We start from the raw sequence: 21,418 nt of genomic DNA, 5'->3' as shown, positions 1-21,418 counted from the left end.
AATTACTCCATCTCTTCCCCTCCTAATTCTCTCAATCAAGACCCTTCCATAAGCCTTCCCAACTACACTCAACAAGCTGATCCCTCTGTAACTACTACACTCACACTTGTCCCCCTTTCCTTTGTAAAGCGGAACTATACAAGCAATCCTCCGTCACTCTACTCTCTCTTAAACAAACATTAAATAACCTTACCAGCCAGTCCACCATAACTGTACCTCTTGTCTTCAGACATTCTGCATGGCATCCATCCAACCCAGGTGCCTTACCTGCTCTCATCATCTTAACGGCTGCTTTCACTTCATCCTTCCCTATTTCTCCTCCATTTTCCTCACTCATCACTCTAATTTTCTTAGTGCTTCCCACTGCAACTACCTTTCCCTCCCAGTCCTCCTTCACATTTAGCAACTCCCTAAAATACTCTGTCCACCTTCCTCTCACTGCCTTCTCTATATTGTAGATAGAGAAAAGCAAGTAGATCTCCTGAGGACCTGAGGAACTGGAAAGTGTCATGAGAAACAGGCATCTGGGAATGGATGCAGAGATTAAATAGAGATGATTGTGCTGACAACAATGTATGGAGCAGAGATTTGGAATTTAAGAGGGGCAGACAAGAGAAGTTTTAATGTGTTGAGATGAAGTGTCTAAGAAAGATGATAGGGATTACAAGGTTAGATAGAGTGAGAAATGAGGAAGTGAAGAGGAGAGGATAGAAAAGGAGCTGGCAGATAGGGATGATGAAAATGTATTGGGATGGTTTGGATACATGGAAAGTATAAGTGAAGAAAGATTAGCAAAAGAAGTGTAGAAGACAGAGGTGGATGAAGTGAACTTGTGGGGATGACTGTGGATGAGATGGATGGATGAGGTGAGGGGGCTTTGAGCAAGAGGGGAAAGATTGTTGAGCAAGGAAGGGAGAGGGCAGGGGGTAGGTAGAAAATGGTTGTGTATGATACACTGATGCAGGCCAAAGGGATTTTCTCCATCTTTTCTATGTCTGTCAAGCAAGAAAGTGATGGGGGAGGGGGTGTGGAGTGGTTGTGTGTGGATGATATTTTAACATAGGCCAAAGGGATTTCTCCCTTTTTTCTCTAATTTCCACATGATGAAATGGAGGGGGAGGTCACCAATTAAGGGAAGTGGCCTTGCTGTGGATATGCTGTGTCTTGCTGCATTGCATCTGACCTAGGCAGGAGGCAGGGATGATCCTTTATTCATGAGGAGCTAAGATGAGAGAGACATAAGGGTGGTGGATGGGAATGGAATAGGTGCAAGTGGGTGTATCCCTTTGACTTGGCTACCTCAGGTTATAAAGGGGAAGAAGCCCATGGTATATAGATAGGTAAGTAAATAACCAGTCATTCTCTGTAGGCATAATGTTACGTTTTGTAGGTTTGCACTATACCATTTTTTTCACTCAGTAACATTGTAACCGATAAATGGTTGTGTGGCGGAGGACGGTGCTTCTATTCAGGGTGTAGGAGCACCGCTGCCGCTAGTGTAACCGTGAAAGGTTGTGGTTACATAAGGAGGACTTAATGCGGGCGAGATAAACTCCAAAACAGGAGTTTACTTCTATTTATTAACAATGAAGGCAATCTGGTTACAAATATAAGGTACAAATGGCCTCTCGGCCTGCCTAGCTTTAGCCAGTAGGTTCTTGACCTACCTAGCTCTGGCGTCTAGCCGGTAGGCTCTTCACCTACCCAGCTCTTGGCGTTCGTGACATGGGTGTTAGAGGTTATATAGTGGGTTGTTTTAACTAAAGGCGTTAGTCTCGCTATTCTATGCATTAGGGTCAGTTTTATATATGAGGGTTAGTCCTATAGTTGGTGGATGTTGTTAGGTATATTATATATATGTTAGTTTATGGGTAATATAATAGGGCAGTTATAATAAAGGACTTTTAATAGGTTAGTCTGGTGACATTGGGTATCTATATCTTGTTGGTCTTGAAATGTGCTGCGTTAGATGTATGTTCTGGGAAATGCAAGGTAAGCAAGAGGGGAGTCTCGCTATGTTGCAAGCATGTGGATCACGTGCGTGGTGGGTGATGGTTAGTAATGGTTACAACATTTCTTTTGGGTCATTTTTGTTTTTTGGACCAAGGCAATTTTTGCTGTCAACCAGAAAGCCACATGGCTGTACAGAAATTTGTATGAAAGTTGCAGTTGCCAACAAGTCTATTGAAATAAACACCATGTTAGGATTGAGCCTTTAGTTTGATATTTTGCTTGTTACAGCTTTTTCAAGTACATAGTCATAATACACATAACTGCGATTAAAATAGAGGAACAGGAATGGAGGGAAAGAGGTATGGAGGGGGATGGGGGTGAGGGTCACTGAATACTAGGAAAGGTTAAGGAGTAGGTGGACCAAATGTCTAGGAATAGGAAAGGTTAAGGATAAGATGGAACAATTGGCTGGGTGAAAGACATTAGCTCACAACCGAGGAACAGAAAGAAGAAAATAAGAAGGGTGAAATTGTCTACTGAGGGTGGATAATGAATTTAAGAGGAAAAAAGGGGATTTTGGAGGGTAACTAGGGATAGTTTAAAAAAATTTTGGCAATGGGTATTAAAGGAATTAGGTGGGGGTGAAATATTGAACATGCCCCTATTTTGTTCAATTGTGTTGGTTCCTTGTATGATGGCTGCTTCCAAACATTTATTAAGAATCTTGTTGGGCTCATGTCCACCTGATGGACTGGGAGAATGCAGAACTTCTGTGGATGTGGTGTGTTGCTACATTGCCTCTGATCCAGGACGATGAGTGAAATGCAGGGATGGCCAGTCATCCAAGAGGACCCAAGATGAGAGGGAAGAAGGGAGGGGTGGTAATTAGGGGCGAAATGGGTGGGAGTGGAATTATGCCTTTCGACTTTGGCTACCTCCCTTATATGGTGGAAAAAGGCCTTAGTATATATATATGAGAGGTACAAAGAAAAGAAAAGAGAAGTAAAGCAAAAGGTAAAGGTTGCAAAGAGGAGAGCAGATGTGAAATGGGGTAAGAGTTTGACAGAAAATTTTGAAAGTAATAAAAAGATGTTTTGGAAAGAAATTAAGAGAGGAAGAGGAGGTGAATCAAGTAGAGAAGAAAAGGTAAAAGGTGCAGATGGAGAGATGATAATGGAAGAGAAGGCAGTAAGGGGAAGATGGGCAGAATATTTTAGGGAGTTGCTAAATGTGAAGGAGGATAGGGAAGGAAAGATAGCTGCAGTGGGAAATGCAAAGAAAATGAGTGATGAGTGAGGAGAAATAAGGAAGGATGAGGTGAAGGCAGTTGTTAAGATGATGAAAGCAGGTAAGGCACCTGGTCTGGATGGATGCCATGCGGAATGTCTGAAAAAGGGAGGTACAGTGATGGTGGACTGGTTGGTGAGGTTATTTAATGTTTGCTGGAGAGAGGGTAGAGTGCCGGAGGACTGGAGGAGTGCCTGTATAGTTCCTCTTTACAAGGGAAAAGGGGACAAGTGTGAATGTAGTAGTTTCAGAGGGATTAGCTTGTTAAGTGTAGTTGGGAAGGCTTATGGGAGGATCTTGATTGAGAGGATTAGGAGAGGAACAGAAGGAGTAATTGGTGAGGAACAGTGTGGATTTAGGACAGGTAGAGGTTGTGTAGATCAGATCTTTGTGGTAAGACAGATATGTGAGAAAGCTAAAGGAAAGGGGAAGGATGTTTTTTGGGCTTTTATGGATCTGGAAAAGGCATATGATAGGGTAGACAGGAAGGCACTGTGGAAGGTTATGCAGATATACGGGATAGGAGGAAAGCTTCTGGGAGTTGTCAAGAGTTTTTATGAGAGTAGTAGAGCTTGTGTCAGGATTAGAAATGGAAAGAGTGAGTGGTTCGAGGTAAAGGTGGGACTTCGTCAAGGATGCGTTATGTCGCCCTGGCTGTTCAACTTATACATGGATGGAGTGGTGCGAGAGGTAAATGCAAGGGTAGTGGGCAAGGGATTGGAGATGGTTAAAGAAAATGGAGAAAAGTGGGAGGTGAGCCAGCTGTTGTTTGTGGACGACACTGCGCTTGTGGCAGGATCGGAGGAGGGATTGAGGAAGTTGGTGGCAGAGTTTGGGAGAGTATGTGATAGAAGAAAGCTAAAGATAAATGTGGGTAAAAGTAAGGTGATGAGATGTACAAGGGGTGAAAGTGGCAGTAGACTGGAAGTGAGCATTAAGGAAGAGCGACTGGAGGAAGTGGATAGTTTTAGATACTTGGGTGCAAATGTGGCAGGGAAAGGTAGATTGAGAGAAGCGAGTAAATGCCTTAGTGGATTAAAGAGTGTAATGAGGAATAGACATTTGGGAATGGATGCTAAGAGGAGACTGTATGAAGGAGTGATTGTGCCAACAGCACTGTATGGGGCAGAAACATGGAACATAAGAGAAGAAGAGAGAAGGAGTTTGAATGTGTTTGAGATGAGGTGTCTGAGAAGTACGATGGGGGTTACTAGGCTAGATAGAGTGAGAAATGAGGAGGAGAACAGGGGTGGAAAAGGAGCTGGGAGATAGGGTTGATGAAAGAATATTAGGATGGTTTGGACACATGGAAAGAATGAGTAAAGAAAGACTAGTAAAAGAGGTGTGGAAGGCAGATGTGGAGGGAGTGAACATGAGGGGACGTCCTAGGATGAGGTGGATGGATGGGGTGAAGGGGGCTTTGGGGAAGAGGGGAATGTCAGTTGAGGAAGGACGGGAGAGGACAGAAGACAGGGGTGAATGGAGAATGGTTGTATATGGATGATGTTGTGATTGCATGAAGTGGGGGGTGAGGTAGTATGTGTGAGGTAGTATGTGTGAGCAAAATTTGACGCAGCCCAAAGGGATTTCTCCCCGTCCTCTCATTTTATGCAATGGGGGGACGGAGAGGGGGGTCGCCGATTTAATGAAGCGGCCTTGCTGTGGATGTGCTGTGTCTTGCGACACTGCTTCTGACCCAGGGCAGTGGACAAGGTGCAGGGATGACCCATCATTCAGGAGGTGCTCAGATAAGAGGGAGGGTGGAGGGGTGTGGAGTGTATTCAGGGATGGAATGGGTGGGAATGATTTTATGCCTTTTTCTTTTTGGCTACCCCCCTTGTAAGGGGGAAGAAGCCTTGGTATATGTATGTATGTATGTATATATATGCATGTACTTGACAAGGTTTGGTTAGATTAAGTTAGCCTAACTAAATTTAACCAGAGGGTAATTTTGAACCTTGTAACCAGGTTTCTGTTCTCCATCCAACTTTGATTCTACATTCATGCTTGGATAATCTCCCTAATAAACTGGCTCCAGCAATTACAAGTTTCATCCAAAACCTCACCTGATGCAGAATACCTCATAAATAGTTTGAGGTATCTTCAGTAGTGCCAGTCTCTCTGGCGAATTCATAAATTGTCATTATTTTGAAGGCTGAAAAATATTGATATGATAAAAAGAAAATAATGGTGTCAGGAAAACAAAAATTACATTTTCTTTCCTCTGTACTGATAGTTTCAAGCTGGCTAATGATAGGACTGTGTTGAGATGTATTCAAATATGATTAGCTGGTACCAATGAATGTCAGTGATATTTTGTTGTAATAATTACTACATATATGTATATATATATAAGTGGCCTTGCTCATCTGGGGTACTGGCTGCATGTTATTGCGAGGTTAAAATCTGCTCAGTAGCATGCAGCTGACACTTTAGGGTCTACATGGGGCACCCCTATGGAGCAGAGCCACACATTTTGTCTGAGATAGAGAAATTCTCTATTCATAGAGAAAAGATGCTACTTTATTTTACTCTGACTATCCCTCCATTATGCTGTCCCCCCACTCTTAATAATGTCCTGTACCACTTCTCTGGATATACATTTCCTTTTTTGGTGAACCCTGTGGTAGGGGATAGTGAATACTGCCACTGAATATTTCCACTCGAGTTGTAAAAGGTGACAAAAATGGAATGGGGATAGGACTAGGCATCCTATTCTCTGTAGCCCCAAAAGGGACATTCCTAAAAAAAGCTAAGGCATATGAGGGTCTGGGAGTTTTCTAACCAGAACCCTAAGGTTTGTGTCATTTAATGTGCATGGATGTGATACAGATGAGAGTAAAAGGGAAGAGATAGGCAGTATGTTTGTGAGAAGAAAGATGAATGTGTTGGTATTGAGTGAAACTATGTTAAAAGGAAGGGGCAAGGTTGATTTTGGGAGTGCAGTTGGGAGGGTGTCAGGAGTGAAGAGAGGATGAGAGAGAGAAGGGGTGGCTATACTAGTAAATGAAGAGATAGGAAAGCATGTGGAGGAGTGGAAGGAGGTTTCTTCAAGGTTAATGTGGATGAAGGAGAAACTGGGAAGAGAGATGTGGCTCTTTGTAAGTGCATATGGGCCTGGTAGTGAGAAGAGTGTAGGGGAAAGGGAGGCTTTTTGGATAAATTTAAATAAGTGCATAGAGGGTTTAGGGAGAAATGTCAATGTAGTGGTATTGGGAGATCTCAATGCTAGGGTAGGAGATGAACCAATAGACAGAGTGGTTGGGAAGTGTGGAGATCCTGGAATAAAAAATGTAGTGGAGAGGTGATGGAGACTTGTCTAGAGAGTTGATGATGGCAACCATGGTGTTTGGGGGGAAGGTCAAGCATGGATACACATGGGATGGATGGAGGGGTGGTGGATGGGTCTATAATGTATTATATAGTGGCAACTGGGAGAGGAGTGGTGGGGGGTTGTTTTAGATGTACAATGTACATGTTCTTATGGGGAGAGTGGGGGAATATCAGATCATTTTTTGGTGGGGGATAGGTTGAGAGTGGAAGATGGATGGAGAAGGAGGAAAAGGAAAGAATGAGATAGAAAAGGAGAAGGAAGACAAAAAGGTGAGGGAAGAGTGGGGGGGGAGAGAAGGATAGAATAGAACTAGAAGTAGAGGAGGAATGGAGATGCTTCACAGAGGGTGTCCCAAGGTGTGCAAAGATAGTGTGTGGAATAGGGAGGATGGAAGGAAATAGATGGAAGGGTAGTGAGTGGTGGGATGATGAAACAAAAAAGAGAAGAAACAAACATTCACAGATTGGTTGCAAAATAGGACAAAAGAATCATATGAGATATACAAAAGAGAAGTAAAGCATAAGATAAAGAAGGCAAAAAGAAGAGCACATGTGAAATGGGGTAAGAGTATGACAGAAAATTTTGGGAAAGAAGGGAATGCCTGTTGAGGAAGGGAGAAGACAGAAGATAGGGGTGAGTAGAGAATGGTTGTGTAGAGATGATGCTGTGATGCATGGAAGGGAGTGGGTGGGGGATGGGGGGGTGAGGAAGTATATTTGTGAATGATATTTTGACATAGCCTGAAGGGATTTCTCAGTCTTCTTTTTTTCTGCATGAGGGGATGATGGGGGTGGGGGGTCCAATTTAAATGAAGTGGCTCTACTGTGGATGTCCTGTGTCTTGCTACATTCCTTCTGACCCAGGGCAGTGGGCAAGATGCAGGGGTAATCCATCATCCCAGAGGAGCCAAGATAAAATGGAGGGTGGTAAATGGGAGTGGAGTATGTGGGAATGGAATAGGTGGGAGTGGATTTTATGTCTTTGTTTTTGGCTACCTTCTTTGTAAAGGGGAAAATCCATTGGTATGTGTATGTAAAAAGATGTTTTGGAAGAAAATTAAGAGAGGAAGGGGAGGCAAATCAAGTAGAGAAGAACAGGTAAAAGGTGCAGATGGACAGGTAATAATGGGAGAGACAGCAGTAAGAGGAAGATGAGCAGATTATTTTAGGAGATTGCTAAATCCGAAGGAGGATAGGGAGGGAAAGGTAGTTGCAGTAGGAAATGCTAAGAAAATGACAGTGATGAGTGAGGAAAATGGAGGAGAAACCAGAAAAGATGAGATGAAAGCAGTTATCAAGATGATGAGAGCAAGTAAGCCACCTGGGTTAGATGGGTGTCATGTAGAGTGTAAAAAAGGGAGGTGCAGCAAAGGCGTGCTGGCTGAGGAGGTTGTTTGATGTTTGTCTAAAGGAGGGTGGAGTGCCACAAGACTGGATGAGTGCCTGTATGGTTCTGCTTTACAAGGGAAAAGGGACAAGTGTGAGTGTAGTAGTTTCGAAAGGATCAGTTTGTTGAGTGTGGTTAGGGGGTGCTTGTGGGAGGGTTTTGATTGAGAGGATTTGGAGGGTAACAGAGGGAGTAGTTGGTAAGGAACAGCATGGGTTTAGGACAAGTAGGGGTTGCATGGGTCAGATTTTTGTATCAAGACAAATATGTGAGAGGGCTTTAGGAAGGGGTAAGGTTATTTTTTGGGCCTTTATGGATTTGGAAAAGACAGGGTAGACAGTAGGGCACTATGGGAGGTACTGCAGATACAGGGTGCAGCAAAACTGATTGAGCAGTTCTGAGGATTTATAAAAAAGTAATAGGTATATAGAGAAGAAATGTTATTATACTCAGGGTTAGCAGTACATACCATTTATAATCCTTAAGCTCTGAAAATAATGTCCTCAAGATGACAGCTATTAGCAGCAACACACTGTTGGAGTCAATCTCTGAAGTTTCGTACAGCATGTTCACACATACTGCGGGGTATGGCATCAACTTCAATAATCTACTCCCTTAGCTGTGGTAGGGTGTGAGGGCAATGTTTAAACACTGTTTCTCTCAGATATCCCCAAAGAAAGAAATCACAAATGCTCAAATTAGGTGACCGTGCACGTCACCCTAAATCACCTCTCAGAGAGACCAGATGTCTGGGAAACATTCTTCTCAAAACATTGAGTGAATTTTGGGCTGTGTGAGCTGTAGCTCCATCTTGTTGGAACCACATATCCCCCAATCCCACATCTTCAACAGTCTCTTCCATTCTGGTCTGCAAAAAATTGTGCAACATTGATACATAATGTTCAGAATTCATGGTCACAGTCATTCCTTCCTCCTCAAAGAAGTATGGGCCTATCATGCCAAATTGTGATGTGGCACACCACACCATTAGTTTAGGGGAATGTAACCATGTTTCCTGGATAATTCAGGAGTTATTTTCAGCCCAGTAGTGGAAATTTTGCTCATTCACAGCCACACTGAGGTGAAAATGTGCCTCATCACTACTGAAGAAAGCTGCTTCAGGAGTGATCTGTGTAAGCAGTTTCTCACACAGATTATGGCAGTTGGTGTAGTCTGCTTGGTTCAATTCTTAAGCCATCGTTATTTTGTAGGGATGCATATTCAAATCCATATGCAGAATCCTCCTCAAACTGCAGTTGGAGATTCCCAAAGCAACAGCATGCCTTCGAGCAGAACATCTCAGCAACTGCACGATTGCTGCTCTCACCATCTCCACATTTTCTGGTATTTACCTAGTTGTAATATATGGGAGGGGAGCTATGCTCGTGGTGACCCGTCTTTGTATCTCTCTGCATCAAGTTTTATCTTAAAATCTTGTATAGTGTTTGCACATACTGTTTTGTTGTCTAATTTGTTCCATGTATTAATCGCTCTGTGTGGGAAACTGTTCCTTTTCAAGTTTTTTCTATAACTATCTTTTTTCAGTTTTTTTTCGTGTCCTCTCGTTTTACCATTGTCCCACACTAACAGGTAATTTTTGTCTAAAACTTCCATTCCTTTCATTATTCTGTAGATAGTCAGCAAATCTCCTCTTTCTCTTCTTTGTTCCAGAGTTGGTAGGTTCAGTTTGGATAGTCTTTGCTCATATGTTAGTTCGGCGAGAGTCGGTGCTAGTTTGGTTGTCGCTCTTTGTAATCTTTCTAGTTTCTTAATATTCTTTTTGGTACTGGGTGTCCATAGTGATGCTGCATACTCAAGTTTTGGTCTTATTAGTGTAGTTAGTATTTTCTTTATCATTTCTTCATCCATATAAGTAAGTGCCACTTTGATTGACCTCAATAAATTGTAGGTTTCTCCTACCTGCATCAGCCATGTGTATCTCTTCTTAGTGTATTTACCTAGTTGTATTACCAGTTGCCTCCAACTGCCTAACCCAGGACCAAATTGTGTTTTCCTGAGGAACAGCATTGTTGGGCAGAATGTTGAACTGTTACCGAAAAGCTCTTTGCTTCATAATCACAGGTTGATTGTTCTCAAAATATATGTGCACAGCAAAGCCGCAATGTGCTCCCATCCATACCATGTTGGCTATTGAAATGGGGATGTCTACGAAGCAGACCAAAACCACGTGCACCTCCCTCTTCCCCCCAAGGATTGACTCTTCACTTCATCAGTTCTGCCACACCCTGTATATGGAATGGGAGGATAGCTGTTAAGAGCAGTCAAGAGTTTTTATGAGAGTAGTAGAGCCTGTGTTAGAATAAAAAATGGAGAGAGTGACTGGTTTGAGGTAAAGGTGGGACTCTGCCGGGGGTGTGTCATGTTGACATGGCTGTCCAATTTATACATGGATGGGGTGGTGCAGGAGGTAAATGCAAGGGTAATGGACTGGGGATTGGAGATGATTAAAGAAAATGGAGGAAAATGGGAGATAAGCCCATTGTTTGCTGACAACACTGCACTTGTGGCAGGATCAGAGGTTGGATTAAGGAAGTTGATGACAGAGCTTGGGAGGGTGTGCGAAGGAAGGAGATTGAGGATAAATGTGAGTAAAATTGGGGTGATGAGATGTACAAGGGGAGAGGATGACAGCAAATTGGATGTGAGGATTAATCACTTCAGTACGACTCAAATTCTCATGCACAGCATCAGCTGCCACATGTAATTTGCATCACACTATTCACATTATAAAATATAAAGTCACTCCTGTATTACTCATTCTCTTTTACTCTGAGTAATAATACATACATATAACAAAGGCTTTTTCCCCTTTATAAGGGAGATAGCCAAAAAACAAAGATATAAAAATCACTCCCACCCATTCCATCCCTAACATACTTCACTCCCCTCCACCCTCTTATCTTGGCACCTCTTGGATGACAGATCATCCCTGCATCTCGCCCACTGCCCTGGGTCAGCAGCAGTGTTGCAAGACACAGCACATCCACAGCAAGGCCTCTTCATTAAATTGGCAACCCCCTTCTCCATCTTCTCTTGCAGAAAAGAAGATGGGGAGAAATCCTTTTGGGCTGCGTCAAATTATTTTTCACACATACTCCCAAACTCTGTCACTAACTTCCTCAATCTCTCCTCTGATCCTGCTACAAGCGCAGTGTTGTCCACAAACAACAACTGGCTTTTCTCCCATTTTTCTCTGAGTAATAATAAACACAGAAAACATGATCATACCAGTTCACAGAATCCAGGGATAATTCATGTGCAAAATAAATATATATAATCAAGATGCCAACACCAGCATCCTCATGTCCTACTCACACCTCTTGGCACCTAGGTAGGTATCATTGTACCAAAGTGGTTAAGGGAGAGAGACTGGAGGAAGTGAATGACTTTCCATACTTGGGGGCGAGTGTGGCAGGGGGGGAGTGGAGGTGGAATGTGGATTGAGAGAAGTATGTTGCAGCTTGGGAGACTGGAAATTATATTGAGAAATAGACATTTGGGAATGGAGGGGATTGTATGAAGGGGTGATTGTGCCAATAGCACTGTATGAGGCAGAAACATGGAACATAAGAGAGGAAGAGTTTAAATGTGTTTGAGATAAAATGCCCAAGAAGTATAGTGTGGGTTACTGGTCTGGTTAGAGCGAGAAGCAAGAAGGTGAGGAGGAGAGCGGGGATCGAAAGGGAGTTGGGAAATACGGTTGATGAATGTTGGGGTGCTTTGGACACATGGAAGGGGTGAGTGGGGAGAGATTAGTAAAAGAGGTGTGGAAGGCTGAGGTAGAGGGAGTGAACATGAGGGGGTGACAAAGGATGAGATGGAAGGGGTGGAGGGGTTGTCTGTTGGGGAGGGAGGAAGGGAGGACAGAGAATGGGAGTTGGTGGAGGGTGGTTGTGGGTGGATGGTGATGTGATGCATGGTGGAAGGTAGGGGGGAGTGTGTGTGATATTTTGGAGGAATTTCTCCCTGTCTTCTCTTTTTCTGCACAGGGGGATGGAGAAGAGTGTCGCCAATTAAATGATGTGGCCTTGCTGTGGATGTGCTGTGTCTTGCTGCATTGGTTCTGACCCAGGGTAGTGGGCGAGTTGTAGGGATGACCCATTATCCAGGAGGGAGGGAGGGAGGGAGGGGGAGGGAGGGAGAGAGAGAGAGAGAGAGAGAGAGAGTGGGAGGGGTAGTGAATGGGAGTGTATGTAGGGATGAAATGGGTGGGAGTGGATTTATGCATTTGACTTTGGTTAACTCCCTTGTGAAGGGGAAAAGGCCCTTGGTATATGTATATATGTATGTTTTGGCAGTAATAATAATAGTTTTCACTAATCTATACAAAAAAAAAATTATATAGTAAAAAAATATAATAATGTCATTTGAGTACTATTATTATTGAGTCAATGGCCATCTGGGTTAAGATTACAATTTACAGTAGCAAGCATCTGAGACAAAGCCTACAGGAGGCCTCTACATCACATATAAGATGTAGGGCAAATTTAAATGCCATAAAATATAGTACTCTTCTCTCCATTATTTCTTTTGTGTGATACAATGACAATATATTCAGGACACCATCCAGCATTAAAAAGAATATCAACAAAGAATAGGCCTGGCAAAAAAAATAAAAAAAAATAATGCCCCAAATGCAACCATGACACAGGATACTAAGCACATCTTACAATGCCCCACACAAATGTTGTTCTTGATTAATGCTAGGTACACTTCAGGACTAAGAATTCCTTATGGAGTGTATATTATGTTGTTGGCATGCATGATTGTGTTCAATGCAGTCTTCCATATCATGTTGTTCAATAAGGGGTGAAGTAGGTAGTTATTTGGATAGTTATTTGTGATGTGGTCATCCAGTCTCTTCTGGTAACTTAGAAGGGCTGGATGGTAGCCACACATCAGCCTGGCCAGGTGGACTTTGTCCTCTTGGGGAAGAGAGGATTCAGCAATGTGCAGTGGAAGCGTAGTTGAATGTGGTTCTCAGGAACTATTTGTAGTGTGATTAGAGTTTACTTCTGATGTCCAAAGCCTGTCCTTTCTACTGATTTTATATAGAGTATTAATTTTTTAAGAGAGGAAGGGGAGACGAATCAAGTAGAGAAGAAAAAGTAAAAGGTGCAGATGGACAGATGATAATGGAAGAGGTGGCGGTAAAAGGAAGATGGTTAGAGTATTTTAAGCAGTTGCTAAATGTGAAGGAGGTAGGGAGGGAAAGGTAGTTGCATTGGGAGATGCAAAGGAAATGACAGTGATGGAGGAGGAAAATGAGGAGAAATAAAGAAGCTATTAAAATGATGACAGCTGGCAAAGCACCTAGGTTAGATGGGTGTCATGTACAGTGTCTAAAAAGGGAGGTACAGTGATGGTGGACTGGCTGGTGAGGTTGTTTAATGTTTGTCTAAAAGAGGGTAGAGTGCCAGAGGACTGCCTGTATAGTTCTGCTTTAAAAGGGAAAAAGAAACAAATGTGAGTACAGTAGTTTCAGAGGGATCAGTTTGTTGAGTGTAATTGGGAAGGCTTATGGGAGGGTTTTGATTGAGAGGATTAGGAGAGGAACAGAGGGAGTAATTGGTGAAGAACAGTATGAGTGTAGGAAAGGTAGGGGTTGTGTGGATCAGATTTTTGTGGTAAGATGTGCGAGAGCTTTAGCAAAGGGTAAGGATGTTCTTTGGGCCTTTATGGATTTGGAAAAGGCTTATGACAAGGTAGACTGGAAGACACTGTGGGAGGTATTGCAGATATGCAGGATAGGAAGAGAGCAGTTAAGAGCAGTCAAGAGTTTTTATGAGAGTAGTAGAGCTTGTGTTAGAATTAGCAATGGAGAGAGCGAGTGGTTTGAAGTAAAGGTGGGACTTCGTCAGGGATGTGTCATGTCAACAATGGCTGTTCAATGTGTACATGGATAGAGTGGTGCAGGAGGTAAATGCAAAGGTAAAGCAGTGCTTTGGAGATGGTAGTTAAAGAAAATGGAGAACAATGGGAGACAAGCCAGTTTTTTGCTGACAGCTTTGCATTGGTAGCAGGATCAGAGGAGGGATTAAGGAGATTAGTGATGAAGTTTGGGAAGGTGTGCAAAAGGAGGAAGTTGAAGATAAATGTGGGTAAAAGCAAGATGAAGAGATGTACAAGGGGAGAAGTAGGATGGCAGCAAATTGGAAGCGAGTATTAAGGGAGAGAGGCTGAAGGAACTGGATAGCTTTACATAAGGTCACATGTAGTGGGAAGAGAGCAAGTAAACCTTGGGGGATTAAAAAGTGTAATGAGAAATAGACATTTGGGAATGGATGCTATGAGAAGACTGAAGGGGGGATTGTGCTGACAGCACTGTATGAAGCAGAAACATGGAACATAAGAGAGGAAGAGTTTAATGTGTTTGAGATGAAATGTCTGAGAAGTATGGTAAGGGTTACTAGGCTGGAGTGAGAAACAAGGAAGGAGAGCAGGGGTGGAAAAGGAGTTGGGAGATAGGATTGATGAAAGAGTATTGGGATGGTTTGGACACATGAAAGAATAAATGAAGATCAGTAAAAAAAAAGTGGAAGGCAGACATGGATGAAGTGAACAGGAGGAGCCGACCAAGGATGAGATGGATGGATGGGGTAAATAGGGCATTTAAAAAGAGGGAAATGCCTGTTGAGGAAGGGAGAAGATAGAAAGTAGGAGAGTAGAAAATGGTTGTGCATGGATCTATGATACATGGAAGAGTGGTTATGTATGAATGATATCTTGATGCAGCCTCAAGGGATTTCTCCATGTCTCCTCTTTTTCTGAACGAGAGGATGGAGAGGAGGATCACCAATTAGATGAAGTGGCCTTGCTGTGGATATGCTGTGTCTCACTGCATTGTTTATGACCCAGGGCAATGGGCAAGATGCAGGGATGACCCATTATCCATGAGGAACCAAGAAAAAAGGGAGGAAGGGGTAGTAAATGGGAGTAAAGGGGGTGGGGATGAAATGGGTGGGAGTGGAATTATTCATTTTGATCTTTGGCTACCTCCCTTGTACATACATACAAGGGCATACACCTTCTTACAAGGGAGGTGCCCTAAGTCAAAAGGCAAAAATCCACTCCCATACATTTCATCCCCACACTCCCATTCACCACCCTTCCCTCTATCTTTTCTTGGCTCTTCCAGGGTGATGGGTCATCCCTACATCTCGCCTATTGCCCTGGGTCAGAAGCAATGCAGCAAGACACAGCACATCCACAGCAAGGCCTTAATTTAATCAGCAACCCCCCTTTCCATACCCTCATGCAGAAAAAAGAGGGATATATCCCTTCAGGCAGCATCAAAATATTCATACATAACTACCTAACCCCTGATCCCCCACCCACTCCTTTCCATACATCACAGCATCATCCATACACAACCATTCTCCACTCACTCCTATATTCTGTCTTCTCCCTTTCTTCTTCAACAGACATCCCAGTGTTTCTTAATGCCCCTTTTACCCCCATCCATCCATCTCATCCTTGTTTGCCCCCTCCTGTTCACTCCATCCACCTCTGCCCTCCACACTCTCTTTCACCAATCTTTCTTCACTCATTCTTTCCATGTGTCCAAACAATCTCAATATTCTCTCATCAACCCTATCTCCCAAACCTTTTCCACTCTTACCCTCCTCCTCACCTTTTTTTCACACTATCCAGCCTAGTGAGGAAAAAGCCCTTGGTATATGTATTCATTATCAGATCTATGGACTGAAGGTCATACGAGTATTAAAATTCAGTCCTGGAATTTTTTTGTTCTTTACCAATGGAAGAGTTTGGCCATTCAATTTCATTATTGGGTGTTTCTTTGATTCATGGTTGGCTGGAGTATGCAGCAAAGTTTTAAAGAATGAAAAGTATAAAATGGAAAAAGGAATATTTAAATGTAGACACCCACCATGTAAAATGCTTAAGGATTATGAGGGCTGGAATGAAATAAAAATACTTTCAACAATTTATCATGTAAACACAATTCAACCATACAAATATTCTGCACTTACAATATTCACGTTTCATAGCATACTTTCTATTATGCAATCACTGTGTAAACTCATTCTTTTGTAAAAATGAAAAATTGTCAATATTCATGCTTTAAAGAACTGGAAAATATATTGCAATATATGCAAACTTGACTGCAACCTTGACAAAACTGTCTAATGTTGTTTTTCCCTAAAAATTTTAAAATAGGCCTGCCTCAAAAATAAGTTCTCCTATACATTTGAAAACAGACATCAAGACATGTCATAATAATTATAAAATAAATGTGGTTGTTCCAGCACATATAACTTCAAACTGTTGCATAGGGAAGCCCAACCTACTCGAACTTAAATCATCAATGTGTTTCAACACCTCTTCAGTATAACAAATATATTGCAGAATAAGTCAAGCATACAAAGTTCATACTATCAAATGAAATAGCTATATCTTTTGGTAAAAATTTCCATGCTGAGGAAGAACATAAAAAGCTCTGTATTAAGTCAGAGCAACAAAGTCATGGTATACCATAGAACACAACCAATACCTAAGGAATGTGTGCCACTATTCTTTCTTGATACACACAGCCACGAAACATTGCTTCAATAACCTCTAAACACATCAGTATTGATACTTCTATTAAACAGTAGGTCAGTTGCATATTCTATTTCTTCAACATTTTAGATATTCATATTGGTGTTAATACAACAATCTGTGTCTTCTGCTGTTGTTAGGTTCCTTCATCATGGAACACCTACATTAACTACTGACATAGAAATAACTTGAAAGACACCTACTAGAACCAGATCCAGAGAAGTTCTTTGGCTCCGACCCTTCTGTCAAAGCATTATACTTGGGACAATCTGAATCTATATAAGAGAAATGCAAACTACACAGGCTAGGTCTCTCTAGACATCTTATTACACGGTGGATATCATAACTCCAATTACCAGTACTCTATTTCCACTTCATATTAATAATGAACAGCTACCATGCAATAGATAGAAGTAATTTGAAAAATAAACAAATTCTCCTTCCAATGTCTAATAAATTTATATAAAAAAAAAAAAAAAAAAAAAAAAAAAAAAAAAAAAGTGATATGTAGTCTATTTTAGTTTTTAATTTTGTCACAATGAATACAGATACAAGGAACCATAAAATTTAGTCCAATGAAATACATGTATGACCCATATCTAAACAGTAACAATAGCTTTAAAGGGAAATAACTAAAATTTAAGATTTTTTCAATGGTTTTATATGTTCACAATAAACAGAGTAAACTTAATTTTGGAAACCCCTTTCAGAGTACAAGAATAGGTATACCAAAAAACACTAAATATTTCATATTTCTTTCATATAAATCTTCAATTACAAATGGCCATGAACAAAGCCCAACAACAAACAACTCAAAACTTCTTATTACATCACAATATCAAAACATCTTTAACTTTGCTATCCTAGAATATTGCAGAATCTCTCGCAATAACCATGATTGCTTTCCATTATGATTATATCAGTATACAGTTTAGTACACAGAGAGACAATCAATCTTAGTTTAGAAGTCCTTAACAATTTAGGAAATTCATGTGGAATGAGAGCCAAACTTTATCATGCCCTTTAGTCACCGCCCAAGTGGAATAAAAGGAAACCATATCTACTGCCTTCACACATCTCCAATGTAACTTCAACAAAAAATATATATTTATATATATATATTTATATATTCAAATACTTAGGGTCTATATAACTTCCCTTAGCTTACGATTAATACCTTACTTCATCCTAAGAATCCACTCTATTAAGTATAGCTGGTGCGCTGACAAGAGCATATGGTGGTTGGTGGTCAGGTATGGTCCCATTAAAACGTGACCCAACCACTACCACTACCATTGGCAGCATCAGTACTTGGCTGAGGTCTGGTCCATTAAAAGAAGAAAGAAAACACATTAAACTTCTCACTGTAATATGGAGGAGGAGGAAAAGAAAAAGACCAAGAAGAAAAAGAAGAACACTGATAAAGGAAGGGCATAACGAGGTCATCAGGACATTTGTTGACTCAAGTTTCACCGACTGGAACATTGTCAACAGTGGCTGGCAACAAGCCCTTAGGTCCTCCTACATCTCTCTCTTTGAACTTATATCTGCGGGAGGGGAGCAGTCACTGGTTTGACCATGAAAAGTTAGAGGAAATGGTCAAAGTTGATCAATTTTGATCCTGGGCCATATACAGAGACTGAGTGTCACACACCTCCAAATGGAGTGAAGATGATAATGGGTTTTGAAGATGGGTAGCAGAGGCACTAAATCATTATCACAAAAGATACTTATGGAGGAAAAGAACATTAACAAGATATGTGGATAGGTGGTAAAAGGAACATGGGCTGAGGGAACTACTTTAATTCCTAACTAGTTTTGCCCAAGTGGCTTCTTTAGAGGAATAATGCTCGAAGAAGCCACTCAGGTGAAACTAGTTAGGAATAAAAGTATTTCCTTCAGCCTATGTTCCCTTTACCACCTATCCACATCTGTCACAATCTTCACACATTAACAAGATAAATAGGGAGGGGCACATACTCAAAAACATGACAGCAAAATCCCTTGAAAGTCAAAAGATATTTTGGAAGGAAATTAAGAGAGGAAGAGCAGGTGAATCATGTAGAGAAGAAATGGTAAAAGGTGCAGATGGAGAGATGATAATGGAAGAGACAGCAGTACCTGGTAAGAGGAAGATGGGTAGAGTATTTTAGGGAGTTGCTAAAAGTTACTTATATCTGGGGGTGATTGTTGTAGTATCAAGTTTGGTGGTATTTTTTTAAGTGGCTTGTTTAATAATTTGAGTGTATATGTGTTTCTGTGTGGATGTTTTGTGTGGTCTGAGTGGTAGCCTATGGTAGATGCTCGAGTCATATGCTGCAGGTATAGTTTTTTGTTGTGTTCTGTTGGTGGTGCTTGCTAGATGTAATGTTAAGGGTGGGTGTTGTTTAGGGTTCCAGAATAAAAATGGGCTCCTGCCATTTTCATGTGATGTTCCATTGGAAGGATTTTAGTTTCTGTACATAGGTGGCTTATAGGGGTGGTTTTAGTGCATCCTATTCTTACTATCAGAGCTCCATTTTGTGTTTGTAAATTGTTTGAGTTTGATTTGCTGCTTAACCCCTTCCATACGGTGCCACACACGTAGGCGTCATGGACTTAGATCTCGGTGGCAGCAGCCAATGCCAGCCGTACGACGTGTCGTAATAATACTCGCATCATAAAATATAGTCACCGCTTATATCGATCGTTCTCTCTTCACCCGTGAATTTTGATAACCATAGAAAATGCGATTACAAAAGAATTAGAAAGAATGTCATTATGGAGGGGCGACTACAATAAATATAATCAAGACGCCGATATGGCAGCCTCGCGAATACACTCGCTCCCCATGATGCCTACGTGTGCAGCACCGTATGGAAGGGGTTAATGGGAACCATTCTATGGAGGCATATCCTAAGAAAAAAAATGGAGAAAAAAGTGGGAGGTGAGCCAGTTGTTGTTTGCTGACGACACTGCGCTTGTAGCAAGATCAGAGGAGGGATTGAGGAAGTTAGTGACAGAGTTTGAGAAGGTGTGTGAAAGAAGGAAGCTGAAGATAAATGTGGGTAAAAGTAAGGTGATGAGATGTAGAAGGGGAGAGAGTGACAGCAGGCTAGAAGTGAGCATTAAAGGAGAGAGACTGGAGGAAGTGGATAGTTTTAGATACTTGGGTGCGAACGTGGCAGGAAAGGGAGGAGTGGGGGTGGAGGTAGAATGTAGATTGGGAGAAGCGAGTAAATGCCTTAGTGGATTAAAAAGTGTAATGAGAAATAGACATCTGGGAATGGATGCTAAAAGGAGGTTATATGAAGGAGTGATTGTGCCAACAGCACTGTATAGGGCAGAAACATGGAACATGAGAGAAGAAGAGAGAAGGAGTTTGAATGTGTGTGAGATGAAATGTCTGAGAAGTATGATAGGGGTTACTAGGCTAGATAGAGTGAGGAATGAGGAGGTGAGGAGGAGAACAGGGGTGGAAAGGGAACTGGGAGATAGGGTTGATGAAAGAGTATTAGGATGGTTTGGACACATGGAAAGAATGAGTTAAGAAAGATTAGTAAAAGAAGTGTGGAAGGCAGAGGTGGAAGGAGTGAATATGAGGGTGCATTCTAGGATGAGATGGATGGATGGGGTGAAAGGGGGTTTACAAAAGAGAGGAATGTCTGTGAAGGATGGGAAAGGACAGAAGATAGGGGTGAATGGAGAGGGGTTGTGTATAGATGATGCTGTGATGCATGAGGGGGAGTGGGTGGGGGATGGGGGGTGAGGAAGTATGTATGAGAAAAAATTTGACGCAGCCCGAAGGGATTTCTCCCCATCTCCTTTTCTACATGGGGGGATGGAGAGTGGGGGGGGGGGGGGGGGTTAAGCTGAATTTATGAAACAGCCTTGCTGTGGATGTGCTGTGTCTTGTGACACTGCTTCTGACCCAGGGCAGAAGACAGGATGCAGGGATGACCCGTCATCCAGGAGGTGCCAAGATAAGAGGGATGGAAGAGGGTGGAGGGGAGTAGAATATATAGGAAATGAAATGGGTGGGAGTGGTTTCTATGCCTTTTTCTTTTTGGCTACCCCCCATGTAGGGGGAAAAAACCTTTGGTACATGTATGTATGTATATTCTAAGGCAGTTCTTATGAACTGTATATAGATGGTTATTAGTTTCTTTCTGTTATCCAAAGTATGTGCTAGTGATGGTTTTCAATAGTACACTCACTATCCGAGTTACGACCTGTGCGACTTACGTCCACCCGTACTTATGACCACATTCAGCAGATGCCTACATGCACATATTATGAGTTTACTGGTTTACTGTACATTTGCACGTGGCGTCCAGCATCCCATACGACAGTTACAGCAGCACAGCACAGCATCTCACCAAGGTTGCGCTGTCTGCCATAATTATGGTATTTCTACCATAATTTAGTGTGTCTACCATCTACCATACAATGTCTACCATATACCATAATTTTACTGGAATTGATATTATACCGTATTTCGATTCCCAGTTCCCACTGATAATCAGGGCAGGTGGGAATGGTCAGAAAGGGCAGTTTTGCCAGATCGGTGATACATGCTTCCCTGAAAGCCAAGACAGAGAGTCGGTTTACAGTAGTCCTGCATTCGTACTTTTCATTCTGGTTCGAGTTCTCTATTGGTCGAAAGTCAAAAGCTGTAGTGTACGAACATGGATACAAATAGCTTTAACCCAAGTCTATGATATTCATGGAGTTCTGAAGTATAATATCTTATATTCAATAAGACAATATATCTCACTGTACTATTCCATGCATAAAATACTTATTTGATGAAATAACATTATGCTATGATTATCGTTCGTTTTCTCATGGGAGGCGACGATTGAGCCCAGTGCATAGAAGCGAATCTTGTAATTG

General features: G+C 41.8%; 1 protein-coding gene across 2 annotated transcripts in view; it reads right to left on the bottom strand.

Annotated features, from left to right (window-relative positions):
• Positions 1 to 15,917: 15,917 nt before the first annotated feature.
• Positions 15,918 to 21,418, bottom strand: part of LOC143039415 (NECAP-like protein CG9132) — a 41,604-nt gene continuing 36,103 nt past the window's right edge. For both annotated transcript variants that reach the window (XM_076209423.1, XM_076209422.1), the window contains one exon: positions 15,918 to 17,865. In XM_076209423.1, coding sequence (XP_076065538.1) covers positions 17,808 to 17,865 — 58 coding nt within the window. In that variant the 3' untranslated portion in view covers positions 15,918 to 17,807. The remainder of the gene's footprint in view (positions 17,866 to 21,418) is intronic.

Source organism: Oratosquilla oratoria, chromosome 26 (assembly GCF_046742065.1).
Source record: "Oratosquilla oratoria isolate Oo_2021 chromosome 26, ASM4674206v1, whole genome shotgun sequence".
Taxonomy (NCBI): domain Eukaryota; kingdom Metazoa; phylum Arthropoda; class Malacostraca; order Stomatopoda; family Squillidae; genus Oratosquilla; species Oratosquilla oratoria.
The sequence above is the reverse complement of the archived record's forward strand: the minus strand, read 5'-3'. Positions and strand labels throughout refer to the sequence as shown.